This window comes from Mytilus californianus, unplaced genomic scaffold (genome assembly GCF_021869535.1).
Source record: "Mytilus californianus isolate M0D057914Y unplaced genomic scaffold, xbMytCali1.0.p SCAF_4, whole genome shotgun sequence".
NCBI lineage: Eukaryota > Metazoa > Mollusca > Bivalvia > Mytilida > Mytilidae > Mytilus > Mytilus californianus.
Genome location: NW_026262690.1, coordinates 90882939 through 90905612, shown reverse-complemented (window position 1 = coordinate 90905612; position 22674 = coordinate 90882939). Strand labels below are relative to the sequence as shown.

The 22674-nt window shown below is 32.6% G+C and overlaps 2 protein-coding genes across 2 annotated transcripts in view; one reads left to right on the top strand and one right to left on the bottom strand.

Annotated features, from left to right (window-relative positions):
- LOC127737141 (transmembrane protein 260-like) overlaps nucleotides 1-10166 on the top strand; it is a 39234-nt gene extending 29068 nt beyond the window's left edge. The window contains exons 19-20 of the mRNA XM_052247673.1: nucleotides 9260-9347; nucleotides 9878-10166. Of these exons, the coding sequence (XP_052103633.1) occupies nucleotides 9260-9347; nucleotides 9878-10126 (337 nt within the window). The 3' untranslated portion in view covers nucleotides 10127-10166. The remainder of the gene's footprint in view (nucleotides 1-9259; nucleotides 9348-9877) is intronic.
- Nucleotides 3220-5487, bottom strand: LOC127698803 (uncharacterized). The gene has a single exon (XM_052202487.1). The coding sequence runs from the start codon at nucleotides 5435-5437 to the stop codon at nucleotides 3731-3733; it is 1707 nt and encodes a 568-aa protein (XP_052058447.1). The 5' UTR covers nucleotides 5438-5487; the 3' UTR covers nucleotides 3220-3730.
- Nucleotides 10167-22674: the final 12508 nt, after the last annotated feature.

The following is a 22674-nucleotide window of genomic DNA, read 5'->3' as shown; positions in this document are numbered from 1 at the left end:
AACCACCAAACACAGATAAATTTTGAATTTGGGTTGCATCAATTTCATCATTCTTGAGCTATGTCCTTTATGAATGGAAAAATTGCTGATTTTGCCACATACTTACAAGTGGGGCCATCTGTGTCCCATGCACACATTCTTCTTTTATTTTTTAACATTGTTTTGTCTTTTTTTTATTTGACTAAGTCTACTGACTTTTTTATATTGTCCCTTTGGTCTCTTCTGCCTCTTGTTTTGCCACTATGTTGATTGGTTGTTGTTTGCTTAATGTACTGTTGCAAATATTTCATGCATATTCAGAACAAGAATAGTGCCCTCAATTTGTTTTTTTGTTATTATTGTGGTTGGGTTGCTGTCTCATTGGAATATTTCTCAATCTTCTTTTTGTCATGGGGTCTCAGTGGACGAGTGGTCTAAGTAGTTGAACTACTGTATCACTAGCCAGTCAACACTGAGATTGTGAGTTCGAATCCTGCACGGGGCAGGTGTACTCGACTCCAATCTTAATTGACTAGGATTGTCAGTTTTCTTACCGAAGGTCGATCGTTCTCTCTGGGCACTCCGGTTTCCTCCACCAATAAAAACTGACCACCACAAAATAGCACAATAGTGTTGAAAGTGGCGTTAAACACCAATCAATCAATCAATCAATCTTTTTGTCATATAAAATATTTGACAGTAAGCAATCAATTTTCATTAGCCTGAACATAAATATTTATTTGTAATTTTCTGATAAAACACATGTAGAAAATGCCAGACTTGGACAGAAACTCTAGTTTATTCATTCCATCATCGTCGACTGAAGTCATAAACAGGACATGGCTGTATTTGTACCCAATTATGAATACTATAAATAAATCATGACTTAGAATCCTTATTAGTTTGTATTGTATCTTTAATCTGTACCATCCCAATGAAAAACCTAACATGATTTCAATGTAATCATGACATAACACACACTTGCAACAAATGTACAAAAATGTAGCTTATATGTAGTACATTGTTTGCTCAGTATCATAATGAGGTATTTTTTTATAATTGCAAAACTGACTTTCATGTAAGCTCGTGTTGAGCTTTATCCAATAAACCATGCCCATTTATATTGCTATGTAAAAGTACCACTTGATGTAAGACTTAAATTTAAAACAATGTGGTTATAAAAATAAGAAGATGTGGTATGATTGCCAATGAGACAACTCTCCAAAAGAGACCAAATGACACAGAATTTAACAACTATAGGTCACCCTACGGCCTTCAACAATGAGTAAAACCCATACTGCATAGTCAGCTATAAAAGGCCCAGAAATGACATATGTAAAACAATTCAAACGGGAAAACTAATGGCCTGATTTATGTACAAAATAATGAACGAAAAACAAATATGATATACAGCAACAAACGACAACCACTGAAAATACAGGCTCCTGACTTGGGACAGGCACATACAGAATGTGGCGGGGTTTAACATGTTAGCGGGCGTCCAACCCTCCCCCTAACCTGTGACAGTGGTGTAACAGTACAACATATGAACAAACTATAAAATTCAGTTGAAAAGGACTTAACTCATCGGATCGATACAAAGCACAAAAACATCTGATTAGCATGCTTTGTGGTGTAATGAAGATAAAGTTGTTGTCCAAATACATGTAGCTGTTTTGACTCTGCTAAGAAGTCATTGACATATACCCCATAGTTGCAATGAAGTGTTCTACATGTACATGTATGTATTTGATGATGGATCTTATTACTAGTACTGGTACATGTATAGCAATAAGAAAAGTGATGTTGACTTACTATCAGCTTAACAAATGCTAAATAAAGATATCACTCCCTAATGTAATAATAAGACAAATACTAAAGTAATTCTATGACTAAAATCATGTTATTAAGATAATTTAGATATTCAATTTCACAAAAAATATACTGTCATATAAAATTCTACTGCAATGTATCTACAATGACTACATAAAACTTCTTAATAAAAATTTAACTCAACTTCTACTTTGATTTGGGTTTGGAGCAGACTCAGTTATTTCTTAATTATTAACTAAGTTACCACAATCTGACTTTTGGCCGAAATAATTAATTACCCTGTAAATTTTTCATGTGTAAAGGGGCATAACTCTAGAACGGTAAAAGTGACGCCACAAAAATCCGATCATGATCTGTGTTTTGTGGTAATTGGCATTGTGCATAAGTTTCATAACATTGGGTTGAGGCAAACTAAAGTTAGAGAACAGAAACAAATATTTCAGCAATTTTTCCATTTATATTTCAGCAATTTTTCCATTTGTAGATTTTACCTTTCCGAGTTATGGGATTTTATTCATAAGAAAGGGGTGATTTTCCAGTTTTCAGACAATAACTCAAAAGTGCTTTGAGCAGTTTTCATGAATCTTTGGTGACTGGTTTATATCTTTTAAAAGTTATTGAACTTTATTCTTTGAAAAAGCAATGGGCGTATCATGCGCTCATGGCGCAGCTTGTTTATTAATGTTGACATTCTTTTCTTTTGAATTACTAATCATGCTTTTAAATAACTAAATATGCTTTGCCCTAGTTAAAGGTTAAATTCAAGTTCGCATGAATACTGATTCAAATTTGAGTTGAATTATTGACTTGCAAGCCAATAATACAGCATCAATGTTTTTGAACTTATTTTGACAAAATTGCACCAAAACTGACTGCTAATAGCAAAATATAATTTCACAATTTCACTTAAATAAATCATATTATAATAATTTTCTTTTTTTGTCAACTATGTAGCTAATGTCCCTTTAACGAAATATGTATTCCCCAGGGTTTGCAAAACCCCAGGTTTTATGAGTATTGCCCAGCCCAGTGGGAAATACTGGGAAAACCCAGGTTTTACTGGGTTTTACTGGATAATACCGGCCAATACTGGGTAATATGAAATACTGGCCTGAATTTCAAAGAGGATTCAGTGATTAATCACAAATGCAATGCATTAAAGTCGAAGAATTCAATTTTGTTTTTTTTTTAAATAAATATAACTAATATTAAGAATTAACATGATTAACAATTCTATGTAAGGAAAATTACTTTTAAACATTTTTTGTTCATTACTAAAAATGCTTACTAAGTTTTTGAATATGTTTATGTACATCACTAATCAATAAGTAATTATTCAGATTATAATACAGATTTGTTTATATAACAATAATCAGACTTTTGATTTCTATAAGTGTTCATGGCCTGTCCACATAGGGTGTTTATTTAGCAATATGATTGTATAACAATTAAAATTTACAATTCACTTAAACACTGCAATATAATGCATTTTTTCAACTTGAATTTATATTGAAACAAAGCTTGGAAATTAACAAGGTATCCTGAAATGTCCAAAACTTGTATTCTGCCTACATAGAATTAGTGGAGAAAAGGAAGAAATTGAATTTTCAATCATCAGGATTGACTCTCAATGGTTATCTGTATAAAATGTATATATTTAGCTATAATACTATTAAACCACAACAAGTCTTTACTATTTTGTGTAAAAATAAGTTTGAAAAATCGTATTGCCCAGTATTGCCCCTTTCTAGGAGTATTGCCCAGCCCGGGAAAACCCGGGCCCGGGTAATACTTTGCCAACCCTGGTATTCCCATTACCAGGGTAATTAGTTAATTCAGCCAAAAGTCAGATTGTATACATAAAATATATTCTGTGTCACAAAATTATCAACCAATATTTACTTAAAAAAGATGTGGACTAAAATAGTTTTACAGCAAATATTTTCCCTTTACTTTCTTTGTCAGCTGTCCATGAATTGCAGCTAATCCACAAAATTCCATCTTTGTCAATACTAAGACTAAGTGGTAATTCAATCCCTAAGGCTTTTACATTCTTACATACAATAACTTCCCCAGCAGAATTTAAAACATGTATAGTATGATTGTATTGATCTGAAACTAAAATCATACCAGAAGATGTTGCTGATATGTCAATAGGATAAAATTTTGCTGAATCTAACTTGATATCACAACCATTATATGTCCACAGCAGTTTTCCCCCATAGTCTAACACCACTGCCCTCCCTTCCCTATTTTCATTTACACTATCAATTATGTAAATATTGTCATTCAAGGTTATTATTCTCCGTGGTGATGTTAACAGTCTCTGATTATCTTTGTCATATTCATAGGTATATTGAAGGTCTGCATCCTGATTAAGAACCACCACTCTTCCCACACTGTCTTCTGTAGCGGGATATGTGACAGGATAGCTTGCAGTCAACCCCACAAATATTTTATTGTTTTTAGAAACATGAACACTTACAGATTTTAAGGGAGAAAAGGACTTAAATGTTTTAAACTGTTTATCAATAGAATAAACTTGTAGTTCACTTTCCCCTGTTGACAAAAGAATGTCATTATTATTTAATTTTGCCATAGTAAGTACAGATATACTAAGGTTTTCCTCTACTTTGATATTATTTTCCTCAAATTTTACTTTTTGTAGTTTTTTCTCAGTATAGCATGCAATGAATGCAGTTTTGTTATCACAATTAAGTATGTCCAGTACATTTCGAAGATCACTTTGATAGGTACTGACTAGTTCTAAATCAGGAACTGCATACAGGTCACCAAATATCGTACTTCTTGTGTTTTGTTTTTCGAATATATTTCCAGAAATAAATTTTGTTTTAAGAATGTCACAGTTAATTCTTTCTTCTGATTTTTTTGGCAAAGTCTTATCCAGCTTTTTTCTTGAAGAGAAAATTTCTGAAGCTTGATGAGACTGCAAGGTCTTCTTCAAATTTTCTTCCCTTGCTATTAAGTCTTCTTCGGTCTTCTGCGCGGCAGAGAGTTCTGTTTTGATCTTATTTTCGGTAGGCTTCCATTTTGATTCAAGTTCCTGTAAAAGTTCTTTGGCATATTTTGATACTGTTTCTATCATTTTCTTCTCATTTAGTAGAATTTTATCTTTTATTTCTTGGTATTTTTTATCACCATCTAGAAGTAGTTTTTCTAGTCTTTCCTTTTGGTCACCAAAAAATTGAAGACAAGTTTCAAGTTTATTTTGTAATTCCTTCATTTCAGAAATGGCCGTATCATAAACTTCATTCAGTGTTCTATATTTGTGTTTTTGATGGGACTCAATTAAACAGTTTATACAAACTGGTTTGTCACAATCTGTACAGAATGCACAGCATATTTGATCACTGTGAATTGTACATGTCATGTTTTTTATATTCACCTTATGAATTGTTCTTGCAGCATTTTCACTTCCAAAGTCTTTAAGATTAATTAATTCATGTTGATCAGATGATTTAATTTTACTATGAATCTTTGTTATACAAAGTTGACACATAAATACATCACAGTTTATGCATTTCCACCTTAGATCTGATGACTCTTCACAGAACTGACACAAAGCTGGTGTCTGGGCTTCATCTGTAGGTTGAGAAAATGCCATTTCTTTATGATCTAAGAAAATCCTTGATGTTTTTTATGCATATCACTGTATCTATATGTTACAGATAAATAACTTCCTTGTTCGAGGTCAAGGTACAAAAGCTACCGGTAGTCATAAATATAAAATGTGGGATTTAAATGGAGCAATAAATGCGACATTTAATGTAGGTCATATACTTCTACAAACTATGTTTTAAAGATAATTACTAAAGAATTTCCTGATATTGTTTACCTCTTCATTGCTGAAAACCTCCCCTTCCCTCCCAAAAAACACAGAAAAAAAAGAAACAACAAAAGGAAAGAAAGAGAAAAATTAATATAAAAGCCAGCAGTAGTAAAAGATGACATCCTTTAGTCATCACAGTTTTATTTTTAGCTCACCTGGCCCAAAGGGCCAAGTGAACTTTTCTCATCACTTGGCGTCCGTCATCCGTCATCGTCCGTCGTCGGCGTTAACTTTTTACATTTTGAACTTCTTCTAGAGAACCACTGAATGGAATGAAACCAAACATGGCATGAATGTTCCTTATGAGGTGCTGACCAAGTGTTGTTACTTTGTAGCGGATCCATCATCCAAGATGGCCGCCAGCGGGGGACTTAGTTTAACATAGGACCCTATGGGAAATACATACAAATGTCTTCTTTTAGAGAACCACTGAATGGAATGAAACCAAACATGGCATGAATGTTTCTTACGAGGTGCTGACCGAGTGTTGTTACTTTGAAGCCGATCCATAATCCAAGATGGCCACCAGCGGGGGACTTAGTTTAACATAGGACCCTATGGGAAATACATACAAATGTCTTCTTTTAGAGAACCACTGAATGGAATGAAACCAAACATGGCATGTGTGTTCCTTATGAGGTGTTGACCGAGTGTTGTTACTTTGAAGCCGATCCATAATCCAAGATGGCCGCCAGCGGGGGACGTAGTTTAACATGGGACCCTAAGGGAAATACATACAAATGTCTTCTTTTAGAGAACCACTGAATGGAATGAAACAAAACATGGCATGAATGTTCCTTATGAGGTGCTGACCAAGTGTTGTTACTATGAAGCTGATCCATAATCCAAGATGGCCGCCAGCGGGGGACTTAGTTTAACATTGGACCCTATGGGAAATACATACAAATTTTTTTTAGAGAACCACTGAATGGAATGAAACCAAACATGGCATGAATGTTTCTTATGAGGTGCTGACCGAGTGTTGTTACTTTGAAGCCGATCCATAATCCAAGATGGCCGCCTGCAGGGGACTTAGTTTTACATGGGACCCTATGAGAAATACATACAAATGTCTTCTTTTAGAGAACCACTGAATGGAATGAAACCAAACATGGCATGAATGTTCCTTATGAGGTGCTGACCGAGTGTTGTTACTTTGAAGCCGATCCATAATCCAAGATGGCCGCCAGCGGGGGACTTAGTTTAACATGGGACCCTTTGGGAAATACATACAAACGTCTTCTTTTAGAGAACCACTGAATGGAATGAAACCAAGTATGACAAAAATGTTCCTTATGAGGTGCTGACCAAGTGTTGTTACTTTGAAGCTGATCCATCATCCAAGATGGCAGCCAGCGGGGGACTTAGTTTAACATGGGACCCTAAGGGAAATACATACAAATGTCTTCTTTAAGAAAACCATTGAATGGAATGAAACCAAACATGGCATGCATGTTCCTTTTGAGTAGCTGACCAAGTGTTGTTACTTTGAAGCTGATCCTTCATCCATGAAGGCTGCCAGATGGGGACAATGTTTAACAAAGGACCCTATGGACAATACATACAAATGTCTTCTTTTAGAGAACCACATACTGAATGGATTGAAACCAAACATGGCATGAATGTTCCTTATGAGGTGCTGACTAAGTTTTGTTACTTTGAAGCTGATCCTTCATCCAGGACTTCCTTTAACATAAGACCCTATGGGAAATACATACAAATGCTTCTTCTAAAAGTGCACTGAATGGAATGAAACCAAAACATGGCATAAATGTTTCTTATGAGGTGCTGATTAAGTGTTGCTACTTTGTTGCCGATTTACTGTTCAAGATGGTCACCAGGATTTTTTATTAAATTACAGGACCAATATTAAACCAAATTTGGCCTCACTCATTATTAGGGTATGTGTTATGATTTTAATCTATTTTTACATGATTTCCAAAACCAAAGTAGAATCAGGTGAGCGACACAGGCTCTTGAGAGCCTCTAGTTTTATATATCTATATTTTTAAAATTGTTTGTCCAGAGAAGAGGAAAACCCATGCCCCCCACAGACAATGAATGATTGGTGCCTAAATAAGGATTTTTGATAATTTTTTTGTCTCGCCTACGAAGTTTATGTCCATTGTCCATGACCTCATTTTCATGGTTCATCAACTGCTTGAATTTTTTTTTAGTTTTTTGTCATGTGAATTTCTCACTTGAGTAGAAGGATAACTATATTTGGAATATGGGTTCCTTGCAATGTCTACATGTCTGTCAGACAGGGTTCACCTGACCTCAACCTCAATTCATGAATCACCGATCACGGTTAAAGTTACATGATTAGGTCCGTTTCTCAGATACTATAAGCAGTAGGTCAACTGTATGTGGTGTAAGGAATGATTGTAAGGGGTACATGTCAGTCTGGCAAGTTTCATCTGATCTTTACCTCATTTTCATGGTTCATTGATCAATGTTAAGTTTTTGTGTTTTGGTCTGTTTTGCAAATACCATAAGCAATAGGTCAGCTATATTTGGTGTTTGGAATGATTGTAAGATGTACATGTCTGTCTGGTAGTTATCATCTGACCTTGACCTCATATTTATGGTTCATTAGTCAATGTTAAGTTTTTGTGTTTTGGTCTGTTTTTCAAATACTACAAGCAATAGTTCAGCTATATTTGGTGTATGGCATGATTGTAAGGTGTACACGTCATTCTGGCTGTTATCAACCGTCCTTGACTTCATTTTCATGGTTCATTGGTCAATGTTTAGTTTTCCTGGTTTAATCTGTTGCTTAGATACTATAAGCAGTAAGGTCAATTATATTCAGTGTATGGAATTATTGTAAAGTTAAATGTCTGTCTGGCTTTGTTTTAATATCTGACCTTGACCTCATTTATACAGATCATTGATAATGTTAACTTTATGTGATACTTGTAGTAAAACTTTATCTTTAGGACTATAAACATAAAATCAATCGTGGTTAGTTAAACAGGCGAGGCATTTCAGTGTGTGCACTCTTGTTTAATTGCTGCATATTATCTCAAAAATTATGATAGATAGGTAGAAACTGTAAATGTAGGAATACAAGATCTAAAACTATAATAGATACATATAAACTATGAACAACAAAAAGATCAATGCAAGCTATATTTTTGATAGGTGAGCACTTAACAGTAATTGTCCTTTATAAATTTTCAAATTGTAAAGAAACTCAAGATTTCAACTCCCTCAGGCAAAGTTGACCTTAGATGGATTCAGCTATTTTTATGTCCTTTTTGGTCATATAGCTCATTTGCTGTAGCGGTTCTTATACATCTTTGGCTTTCAAATATTCGGCTTTGAGCTTCCATGATGAAGGAAAATCCAGAAAATTGATGCGGACGCATGAATTTATAACGTGTTGTTTTCATTTTATAAGGCTCCTTAGACCCTTTTGTTTATTTCCAGAATATTATTTAGTCATAAGTTGTTCACTTGCAATTATCAAATATGGTTCATGTAAGATAAAATTGATTCTAAACAGATGTAATAGTAAGGTGGGGATTGAAATAAAATGTATTTTAAAGAACATTTTTTACATCATACAAGATATCAAACTTTTCTTTTTAGAATTAGCAATGCTTTCCAACTATATCAGATGGCTGAAGAGACAAATATTGCCAAGAAAAAATCAGAATATTTAATAGCCTCTTATCAGGTAAAACAAGAAAAGATAGACTCCTTAAAGTCAAATGATGAAGTTGAAGTGGGAAATCCTTAAACAATAAATAAGACATAAAAGGGAAAACAGAATAAAATTGACGTTTTTATGAATTTAATCTTTAAAAGTACAATGCATGTCAATGAAAAGGGGTAAATATTGCAAATACATTTGTTGTAATTGTGATTTTATAGATGAGACCCAAGCTTCTGCTCTTACTTGTATATATAATACAGTATACATTATATTACATATATTTCTCTTAATAATGTTTAAATATGAAAACTATTTTATTTAATCTTACATTGTAATAAACAAAAAAATTGTTATTTTTTCTTTGAATTTGGTTTTCAATTTGTATTAAGAAAAACAGACATCAAAGAATGCTTCTAAATGTGGTGGCAAGGATCATGTAATCAACAGAGATTCAAAGTTTTTAGTTTGTTCTCAATTATCAATGATAGTGATGGAATGCTTTTGAATTTAGTAAACCAAATGATTGTTATTACATTTTAATTTATTTTCAGATTTATGATTCAGCAATCAAGAGAAATGTTAATGTTCCAAGCTACTGGCACAAAAACTTTGCCCTGGTTTGTGAAAGAATGATGCATATAGAAAGTAAATACAACAAGAAGGAAATTCTGAAGAAAGTTATTCAACACTTTGAACTGTTTCTGAAGAAAGATCCTAGTGATGCAGACAGGGATACTATCCAGAGAGCTCTGGTTTCAATGAAAACACAATTAATCAGTTTTGTTGGTAAAATTGTGTAACATAATCAAAAGTGGATTGAAGCCATTGAAAGGGGACATACCAAAACAAAAAATATGCAATATTTTCTGTGACTCTACTTGTAACTTTTTCCACAGTCAATGTTAGATCTGTTTCTGATATTTCCACTGTTATAAACATGGAGTTGAAATATTTATAAGCTATTGCTTTCATTTTGCTTCTATTTTTTGAAAATCTGCAAAAAGAAATATTTATTAACATTTGCTATCATTTAATTGAAAGATTTGCTATCTATACCATTATTATTAATTTCTTATATACCTGCTCTTATCCCCCTCCTATGATTCAAGAACTATATTGCTTTTTTCTGTCTTAAAAATATCTGAAAGCAATCTGTTAAAATAGAACAACTTCATACCACATGTAGTTGTGTACCTCCTATTGATTGATTTTTTTAGTTTTCCCTAGCAAAAAATCCACTTTATCATTTATACTTATAAAGTTTGTCCACACATAATTCTCTAATGTTCATTTTATTCCAAGTACCTCCGGTTTTATTGTCTCGCCTTGACGGAGTCAAAAAACGAGACATAGGTATATTGTTTCTGGCGTCGGTGGCGGCGTCAACAATGTATTAGTTTGTGATTAGGTCTAGTTCATGGTGAACCACTAGTGGTAGGTCAATGATATTTGGTATGCAGTTGTATTAGCATTGGCACATCTCATTACCATGGACATTATTTGGCCCTGCCCCCTCATTCAAGGTCTATTGACTTTGAAACTTTGCTTAGTTTACATGTAATAGTTTGTGATTAGGTCAGTTTATGGGGAACCACTAGTGGTAAGTCAATGATATTTGGTATGCAGTTGTATAAGCATCGGTATATCTCATTTCAATGGAGATTATTTGGCCCAGCCCCCTCATTCATGGTCTATTGACTTTGAAACTTTTGCTTAGTTTTCATGTATTATTTTGTGATTAGGTCAGTTTAAGGGGAACCGTTAGTGGTAGGTAAATGATAATTGGTATGCAGTTGTATAAGCATTAGCACATCTCATTTCCATGGAGAATATTTGGTTTCTACCCCTCATTCATGGTCTATTGACTTTGAAACTTTTGCTTAGTTTGCATGTATTAGTTTGTGATTAGTTCAGTTTAAGATGAACCACTAATGTTAAGTCAATGATATTCGGTTGGCATTTGCAAGTTTCATTTCCATGGAGATTATAAAACCCCACCCCCTAATTATGGTTCATTGACTTTGAAACTTTTACATAGTTTACAAGTTAATGTTTGTGTTTAGGTTTGTTTAAAGGGAACGACTTATGAAAAGTCAATGGTATTTGGTTTGCAGTTGTATTAGCATTGGCACATCTCATTTCCATGGAGATTGTTTAACCCTGTACCTTCAGTCATGGTTCATTGACTTTGAATATTTGCATAACTTACATGTTAAAGTATTGCTATTTTAATTTCAACATTTGCATTATCAAAATAACAAATAGACGAGACACATATCAGTGTTAACAGTTTATTTTGTTTATCAAATCGATTTTTGGTGTCAATTAAAAAACAAAGCATTGAAAATTTGGAGGTCGGTCAACAAAAAATCTTCTTCGGGTAACTTTGTAATAAGATTAACATTGACAATGACTTTATACAACAATTGTTTGTTGATGTTTTAAGCCACCTCAGGCACTTTTGGCTTTATCATGGCAGTCAGTTTGAGGAAGCTGAAGAATTTACATTGGATTGTAAACTGACTATCCTATAAATTTGATAATAGATAATTCTAATTTTTCTGCTGGAGAATTATTTATTCAACTTCCCTCGTGCGATATAAAACTGAAAAAGTTGGTTCTCATAAAATCAAGGATGAAGGTGCACAACTCATATATAGAACATTTATGGTGATCCCTTATCCTTGATATACAGACAAATTGACATATTACCAAATTATTTAAAAGTGCAATTTAATAGTAAGTTGGATAATTTAAACTGGTTTTTAGCTTTAATGATTCATCAATTATGTTCAAGGATTTATGTAAATGGCCATCTGAACTATATTTGGACTAAATTCTGATGCCTCCTATTGAGTAGAATTGAGAAACACAATAAAGTGTCAAAAAGTGGCTTTTGTTATGCAAAACCTCTACCTCTACCCTGAATGCCTCTTTCCAGTGCCAGTTCAAATTTCAAGCCCTTGATCCTTGTTGACCCATATGTAGAACCTACATTAAAAGTATATTATTATACCCCCATTTTTCTGAAGATGCAATATATATTAATGGGGGAGTCTGCTTGTCTGTTCTTTATACCACTTTAGTATTGGCATTTGCTCCTGAACCCCATGACATATTTTTTTAAACGTGTACAGAATCTTACTCACATTATACTTATGCACCTCTTATTGTATTTTTTAATCCGAATGATTTTTGGAATTTACTTTGTTATGACATGGACTTAGTTTTACTACCATAAACATTTGTATCTGCTTCTCCAAAACCCCTAATCAAAATTTAATGAAAATTTCTCAAATCTTCTATATATGATGCCATTCCCTTGTTTTTTTTTGCCAAACTATTTTTGTGGTTTCCCTTTCCAAATCATTAACCTTACCATTGCCTTATCCAGGGGTAACCATTTTGTATCAGCAATTCATCATAAACAACTTGATAGAATTTATTGAAACTTTTCTCTGAATCTTAACCATATGATGCTATTGTGTACCTCCTATTTTGTTTTTTGATCATAATTATTTTTGTGGTTTCCTTGAATCAAATCAGTCTTTGCTTTTGCTTTATGTGGGGGTTGGGGTATTATTTTGTGAGTTTTGCTTGTAGTACATCTAGTTCAATTGTTTATCTCCTGAATATTCTTTAAAAAGATGATCAAAGGTGTTAAGCAAGCAACCAATAATCATTTAACCTTTTACTGACTACATATAGCAAACTGAATTGTGATCGTAACTTGAATTTATTAACTTATTTTAAGCAAGCAACCAATAATCATTTAACCTTATACTGACTACATATAGCAAACTGAATTGTGATCGTAACTTGAATTTATTTGCTTAGTGTTGCAGATAGTTGTAATTAGTTATCAAAGGTACCAGGCTTATAATTTGATATGCCAGACGAGTGTTTCGTCTACATAAGACTCATCAGTGACGCTCAGATCAAAATAGTTAGAAAGCCAAACAAGTTTAAAGTTGGAAGAGCATTGAGGACCCAAAATTCCAAAAAGTTGTGCAAAATACGGCTAAGGTAATCTATACCTGGGATAAGAAAATCCTTAGTATTTCGAATAATTTATACTTTGCAAACAGTTAATTTATAAAAATGACCATATAATTGATATTCATGTCAACACCGAAGTGCTGACTACTGGGCTGGTGATACCCTCGGGGACGAAAGTCCACCAGCAGTGGCATCGACCCAGTGGTGTAAATAGTTATCAAAGGTACCAAGCTTATAATTTGATACGCCAGACGCTTGTTTCGGCTACATAAGACTCATCAGTGACGCTCAGATCAAAATAGTTATAAAACTCATCAAAGATACTTAGGCTTATAATTTGATAAGCCAGAAGTGCATTACATTTACACAAGACTCATCAGTGGCGCTAAAATCAAAATCATTTGGAAGGCAAAAATTTAAGACCATTGAAAACTCCACATTCCCAAAATTTTTGCCAAATTGTGCTAAGGCCATCTATGCGAGGGGGTAGTTAAACCTAGATGTTTTGAATAATTCAACATTTTATCAGCAATAAATTTTCAGAAAATAACAGATACTACATTTTAGTTCAGGAGTGCTGACTACTATGCTGGTGCTACCCCTGTGGAAAAAACATCCACCACCTGTTTAATGTTTTTAAATTTTAAAGAGTGATAACAATTTCATTCTATAAGTTTTTAAAGCTTTAAGCAGTATGTTTGATTTGAATATGAAGTTTTCTAATGTGTATGTGTCATGGGAAAGTGTCTAAAAAAATCCTGTATGAGGTAAAGGTGAATCTCAACAATTCTCTTAACATATTCCCCATTTCCATTCTCAATTTTATCTGTTCCTAATTGAAATGATAACCCTACCTTATTGTACAAGAACAAAGTAATTACTGATGGCAAAGATGAATTGTTGTTACTGATATGAAATATGTACCCTACTATTTAGTACTATTTAATACATGACATACATGTTTTATTAATCTTTTCAATATTTTGTTGTTTATACGAGTGTTGACATATTACTATTTTGATTGTCAAATTCTTTACAGGTATCATTATATTTATATATATAAATCTATATAAGTGTGTTATTTCAGTATTTTCTGTGTTAATTGAGTTTTTAATTACAGTGATTTTCTAATGTATTTTTTTTTTTTTTTTTTTGCTTATTATGATGATCTTGCAGTGTGGACAACTTATTAAAATCAGGTCTAACAATTACTCCCACTTATTGATATGATGCATAAAGATCTGGTGAATCAAAACCAGGGGTAACATTAGGGTAACATTTCAGGTTGAAATAAGATTACCAAATAATGTGATTCGTTATATTTGAATCAAAGAAACCTGTCAAAGATTCTTTGTTTATAATGTACAATTCAACATGCATTTTCATAACCGAATCGTTTATTCTCACATTTTAGACATGGCTTTAATATCAAGATTTGCCTAATGTCTGCTTGGTTCCACGTTTGTGTCTGATTTTTAACACTCCCAACCATAACCAGAAGCAAAATTATAAACACGAATCTATCCAAAAAAAATATTCTGACCAGACAATTTAAAGTTATCAGACACCTATTAGGGTTCACCAGATCATTGTATATCATACCAGCAAATTAAATACCTGATTTACCAGACTGAATGTATTTTTATATTTTGAGGACCTTAATATGTTTTATTTTTCGAACATTGTGTCTCATAAACTGTGATATTTTTGTATAACATTTTCTTTTGTAGTAGCTTATTAAAAATAAAATTATACTTTTGTATTTCATGCTGTGTTGTTGTATCACACTGTTTGAATCCTTATTGTACAGTTCTTACAACAACAACTAAAAGACTTTCTTGAAACAAAAATTGTTGATGGAACTCAGACAAGTTTCTGTTAGGTAAAATTTCCTAAAGAAAGCTGTTTCATCTTAATAAATCTATAAATAGGTGAATATAACTGAATTTGGGATGGATTCCTAAAAGGAGTAACTGCCCCTAAATAAATATTTAATGGTTATTTGTGGGCCTGCCCATGAATCGATAGAAGGCCTATAGTAATTGGCTGGTCTGTGCATGTGTTCTCAAACCATCTGTCACGACTTTTGTGAATGAAACTCCTCTGAGACGGTTTAATAGAAAACTATCATGCTTAGTACGATTGTTTGCCATCATGTGTAGTTAACCATATTATACCCTCATTTTAATTAGACTATTTCTACGTACGTCCCATACGAATTGGACATTGACCATTTTTTAGACTATCATACCACAACAAAACAGCTTATATAAAATAATAAATAACTATCCTACAGAGTGCGAATAATGTGAATTGTAGTAATTATAGGTCACCATACGACCTTCAACAATGAGCAAAAAACAATACTGTATAGTTAGCTACAAAAGACATGAAAACATGTGAAACAAAAATATTTTTCCACAGAAGTAACAAGGAAATCACTTCTATGCCTTGATAATTCCATGTTAAACTTTGTGGCATAATTCAATGTTAAACTTTGTGACATAATTCAATGTTAAACTGTGACATAATCCTATAGACTAGTGGAATATAGTGTATCATTAAATCTGTGTCTTCCTTTGGATGTATAATATAAGCTATGTAGAAATTTGATAACCCTGATTACTTCTGCTTATATAACATCACAATTTATTTATTGTCATGCTATACGGCCCTATGTTATGGCTCCCCTCACTATCCTCTAGGCTGTAATTATTTTTTTTAACTAAGAATGTAAATATTTTAAAATGGAATAGGCTTTCAACAAAATCATTGTATAAACATATCCCTTTATCAAAATTTCAAGATTAAGATATCCAGTTGTACTTTATGTCATTCGAAGCACCGAAAGCACCAAGTGATATATTGGTATGAATGATCAACAATCACTGTTTCTTGTAAACTTTTTCAAAAATTTAAACCACAATTTTCTGAAGATCCACTTTGCGGATTGACTGTGCAGCATCTTCACCTCCACATTCTTTCAGATTTGATTTAGTCTTTAATTTCGTTATAGATGACTTAACACTTAAATCAATCAGTACCGTGTTGTCATGAAGAAGATTTGCATGTAAACTTGAATGTAGATAATAGATCTGGACAGACAGGCAGACAGTTTTCTATTACGCCTAATTCTAATATGGAACTTTGATAAATGTATTATTTGTTTTGCATTTTCTCATCCTTCATCCTGTTTGGCCCATTTTGCTAAATGAAATATTTATCACTTGAAGTTCAGCAATGAATATTCAAGGTTGAAAATTATTAAGTGTGTGCATATACAAATGAAAATGAAAATAGTTGTTATAAATTTGGAGACATTTTCATCATGTATAACCAATCAGAGAAATAATGCTTTATTTATATTTTTTCTATGCATGTTTAACTAGTTTTACAGCAAATATTTTCGCTTTACTGTCTTTGTCAGTTCCCCATGTATTGCAGCCAATCCACAAAATTTCATTATTGTCAATACTAAGACTAAATGGTAATTCAATCCCTAAGGCTTTTACAGCTTTACATACAATAATCTCCGCATTATAATTTAAAACATGTATAGCATGGTTGTTTTGATCTGAAACTAAAAGCATATCATTGGAGATTACTATTATGTCACTAGGATAGAATTTTCCTGTATCTAAATTGATATCACATCCCTTATATGTCCATAGAAGTTGTCCACCATAGTCTAATACGATGACTCTGCCTTCCCACTGTTCATTTATCCTATCAATGATATAAATATTGTCATTCAAGGATATGATTCTCCTTGGATCTGTTAACAACCTCTGACTATCTTTGTCATACTCGTAGGTATGTTGAAGGTCACCGTCCTGATTAAGAACAACAACTCTTCTGACACTGTCTTCTGTAGGTGGAAATGTGACAGGAAAACATTCAGTCAACCCCACAAATATTTCATTGATTTGGGAAACACGAACGCTAATGGATTTTAAGGGAGAAAATGACTTAAATGGTTTGAATTGTTTATCAATAGAATACACTTGTAGTTCACTTTCCCCTGCTGCCAAAAGAATGTCATCATTACCTAATATTGCCATATTAAGTACATGTATACTAAAGTCTTCCTCTACTTTAATGTTATTTTCTTCAAATTTTACTTTTTGTAGTTTTCTCACATTATAACAAGCAATGAATGCTGTATTGCTATCACAGTTAAGTAAATCTAGTACATACGGAAAATCACTTTGATAGCTTCTTACTAGTTCTAAGTCTGGAACTGCATAAAGGTCACCAAATATTGTACTTCTTGTGTTTTTCTGATGGGATATCTTCTTAGAAATAAATTTTGTATTAAAAGCACAATTAATTTGTTTAACTGATTTTGTTGGTAAATTCTTATCCAATGTTTTTCTTGAAGAGAAAATTTCTGATGCTTGATGAGATTGTAAGGTTTTTTTCAAACTTTCTTCCCTCATTATTAAGTCCTCTTTATTCTTCTCTATGTCAGACAGTTCTGCTTTGATTTTATTCTCTATTGGCTTCCAGTTCAATTCTAGTTCTTGCAAAAGTTCTTTTGCATATTTGGATATTGTTTCTGTCATTTCCTTTTCAGTGAACAGTATTTTATCTTTTACTTCTTGGAAATTTTTATCACCATCTAGGAGAAGTTTTTCTAGACTTTCTTTTTTCAATGCAAAAAAATTGAAGACAAGATTCAAGTTTATTTTGTAATTCCTTCATTTCCAAAATAGTGGTATCATATACTTCATTCAGTTTTCTATATTTATGTTTATGATGGGAATCTATCAAACAATCCATGCAAACTGGTTGGGAACAGTCTATACAAAATGCACAGTTCTTTTGTCCTCTATGAATTGTGCATATCATGTTCTGAAGACCCACTTTGCGGATTGACTGTGCAGCATCCTCACCTCCACAGTCTTTCAGATCTAAAATCTCATGTTCTCCAGACCCTTTTATTTTACCATGAATTTTTGATGCACAAAGTTGACACATGACTACATCACAGTTTATACATTTCCATCTTATATCTGAGGACTCTTCACAGAACTGACACAAGGCTGGTGTCTGAGCTTCCTCTGTTGGTTGCAAAGATGCCATTTCGTACTGATTACAGAAAGTCTTTTTTGCACTTTTAATGCATATTACTAAATAGAAGTTAAACTTTGTACAAAATATATTTATATGCGTATCAAATGGATAGATAAACTAGATATTTAATGTAGATAATACACTGTAACAGTCTGTATCTGTTAAAAGAAAATTTTAGGAATTTTCATTATCAAGAGATGAAGTAGTGAAATCATTTATTCATATTTTAATCCGAAACTTAGTTTTGTGTCATGTTTTTTTTTGTGTCTCAGAATGTTGAGACTTTCATGCACTCCATTTATATCAAAACATTTAGACAACTTCTGGTAGGTGCTATTGCCCTTTAATGATGATTTTTACAATTTTTTGCATATTATCTTGATAAATATAATCAATAGCCAGAAACTTTTGAGAGCAAACGTGATAAACAGGACAAGATCTACAATTATGTAAGAATGGGCAAAATTGCCAATAGGAGTAAACACCCTTAAATGAAATTTTTTTTACCTATTTTTATGCTTTTCCGCAAAGACTAGAATAGAAAAAGAAAAAATTGTCAATATTAAAATGATCAACAAATCAAGACCTACAAAAAGGGAAAATGAAAACTTCATTTTTAAAATATTTATCCGACATTATCTCTTAATTATATAAAAGCTTCTGCCAAAGTCTCATAAAATTCTACAAAGTTTTAACAATGTTATTGATGTATAAAAAACTTTAACCCCAGACTGAAGCTAAATGTTTACTGCAAAGTTCTAAGTTCTTTTATCATTTCAAAAAAATATTTTTACTGAGGATACTGTTTTTTGATCATATAAAAGTTTCTGAACAAGTTTCATAAATTCCATTTAGGTTTGACAAAGTAATTGATGTCTGAAAAATTTAAACCTTTGACTATCTTATTCTTAACTGCGAAAAATACAACATAGTCCATTTATCTGTAAAATACTAAAAATAAAAAGAAAGGGAAAAAAATCAAATTCACACTGAATCATGATGAAAAAGCTTCTGTCAGAGTAAATAAAATTCCATGAAAGTTTGACAAATTTATTTACGTGTACAAAAATTTGAACCACAGACCGAACCTAAATGTTGACACCTCTTCCACATATTGAATGTAGAATATCTATTTCTCGCTTTCACAACAAAATGTTGCAGGGTTGACAAAAATAATAAGCAAGACATGATCAACAAATATCAACAAAGCCGAAAATTTCAGTCCAATTCTTATGAGAGTTATTGGCATTCACAGGTATTTTTTACCCATTTTTGACAAAAGCTATAGTAAATAGAGAGAAACTGTAAACTGAAAAAACTATCAGCAATACAAATTCAACAATACAAGATCAACAAAAAAGAAATTTTAGTCCTGAATTCTAGTCAAAAATGTTGGAGAGTGGCAATTGTTGAAGATGAACATAGATCCAGGTGAGCCACAAAGATTCTTTAAAGCCTGTAGTTTGCTTTTTACGAAGAAAAATAGACAGTACAGTAAATTCATGATTAAATAGTCTTAAGTTATTTTCAAATTAAAACTCTGTAAATTAAAATGTGCTGTTAAAGAAAGGGTTGAATTTGAGACCCCAACCAATCATCATTTGTAATGGTAAAAGGAGGGAGACAGGGTTTTTTAAAAATGAATTTGTGATTCTACCTTTCTTAAAAAATGCATAATTTTGTTTCAGAAAGGAATTGAACAAAATAGAATGTTTCTATTGAAAGTTAAATAATAAAAAAAACTTTAAAACATGTCACTTTGATTTTTTATAATACTTCTAAATTTATTGAGCCATTGTTGAACATATAAAATGTTGAAGCTTGTGTGTTTGTTGGTGTTTAGCTCAAAGTTCGGCAACCTTGGCAATATTATTCTGGTCAGTTTAAATTGGTGGAGGAATCCAGAGAACCATCTTGGCAAAAAACTAGCAGTCATTGTCAATTAAGATCTGAATCAAACACACCTCACAATAAGAAGAGTTCAAAACTCACAACCTCAGAGTTGACAGGCTACTGTATATGAACTTTATGAACCACTCATTTCATGCCCAAAATATAGGAGTTCAATTGCTGCTTACATATAATGCTTTTAGTATTTTGAATGCAGTTCTTGAAAGCTAGATATTCACTTATTTTTTTTCCTAAATAGCCTTTACTGTCAAAAATATTTAAAAAACAAGTGACTGTTTTACATAATACTACATATCCACTTTTATTTTATTTTAGAATAAGCAGTGCCTTTCAGATGTATCAAATGGCTGAAAAAACAAAAAGCACAAGGAAGAAATCAGAATATTTATTAGCCTCATATCAGGTATGAAGTAGAAAGAAAACAGATACACAGGACAAAAGAGGTTTTGAATGTTATAGCCATAGAGTATAGTTTATCACTGTTTAATAAAGTTGAATACGTTTTAAAATACAGAGCAGGTTTTTGAAAAGGGGAAAAATATAATCATTGTTGAGAAAGCTCGGAGTTTTCAGCATATCCCGGTATATATGTAATGAACATCTGCTGAAGAAAAGCCGGATAACTAACTTTTAAGCCCCTAATTTTTTTATTTGACAAAATGATATTCTATAAGAGCCATAATCTATAATAAATCTAATGGTATACCGTCACTCTAGGAATATTTTAACTTGCGTTTGTTTATACTGTATTCCTGTCACGTAGTGTTGCCATTTTAGCTGTATTTTTAACATTGCCATATACGCGGGAGGTTTGGCTAGCCATAAAACCAGGTTCAACCCACCATTTATTCTTGAAATGTCCTGTACCAAGTCAGGAATTCGGAAGTTGTTATCACACAGTCCGTTTCTATGTATGTTGGCGTTTGCTTTTGTTGTAGTTCAGTGTTTCCGTTGTTTTCCTTTTATATATATATAGTTGATGTGTTTCCCCCGGTTTTGATTTTTTACCCGAAAATGGTTTTGCATAATCGAATTATTACTATTGAACAGCGGTATACTACGGTTGCCTTTATTTAACTGCCAGGTGGATATTGTAGTGTGCTTGCCTCGAGTGTAGTAGGTCGATAGTTTTATCCTGAGCCAGGTCAATTAAAAGACTTGGAAAATGATATTGCCGGCTTTTCCACTAAGAACATGGCATTTAGGTGTATGAGTAAAGACTGATCTGCCCAGCGCCAGGATGATGTTTACAGTAAAGTCTTTCTGCGCTTTTGTACCTTTTGAAATAGCACGTTTAAAATATGGCTCAAATTTTCCTCTCACATTTATTTAGTACTACTTCACAGAATACTTGTAACTTATCTGATGATGCTTGATGAGTTGCAATGTGTGAGCATTTTTTAGATCTGTCAGACACCATTTCAAGTTCGTAGATACTTAAAAATTTTCAATATTTAAGATGAATTTTTAATTATTGGTCACACATCCCGTAGTACTTTTTAAAGAGAATTACATCATACTTGGTATACAGGGATAAGTTGTATACTCTGAGCATTTTTCAGACTAAACGGACACATTCTTCCTGTTTGCTGATAATTTGAATTTTTCAATATGTTGAAAGAATTTAAAATTATTCCTCACACTTTTCGCAACTACTGCTGAACAGAAAAACTTCATATTTTTAAAAATAAGGAGATGCAATTATAGGCAACCGTACAACCTTCAACAATGAGAAAATTCCATACTGTATAGTCGGCTATAAAAGGCCCCAACATGAAAAATATGAAACATTTCAATTGAGAACACTAACGGCCTATTTTAAAACAAAACAATATACGAAAAATAAATATGACGGACACTAACCAACGACAACCACTGAAATACAGGCTCTCGACTTTGGATAGTCACATATAGAATATGGTGGGGTTAAACATGTTTGAAGACGCCAACCCTCCCCTAACCTGGAATAGTGGTGTAACAGTACAACATAACAACAAACTATAAAACTCAGTTGAAAAGGGCTTAACAGCATCTGATCAGTGATGACTAGTAACAAATGAGCATTTCCTGGATTTGTCAGACAAGTACTTTCGGTCATCAGATACTTTGATTTACATGTGGGGTATGCTAAGCAGGACATCGTGTGCATTCTGGTTTTCTATGACTTATATATTTTTACAGAACAAACTTATGAAGATAAAAGATTGTAAATACATTTGTGTATTTTCAGCTTAATGATTCAGCAATCAAGAGACATTTTGACGTTCCTAACTACTGGCACAGAAACTTTGCCTTGGTTTGTGAAAGAATGATGCACATAGAAAGTAAATACAAGAAGAAAGAAATTCTGAAGAAAGTAATT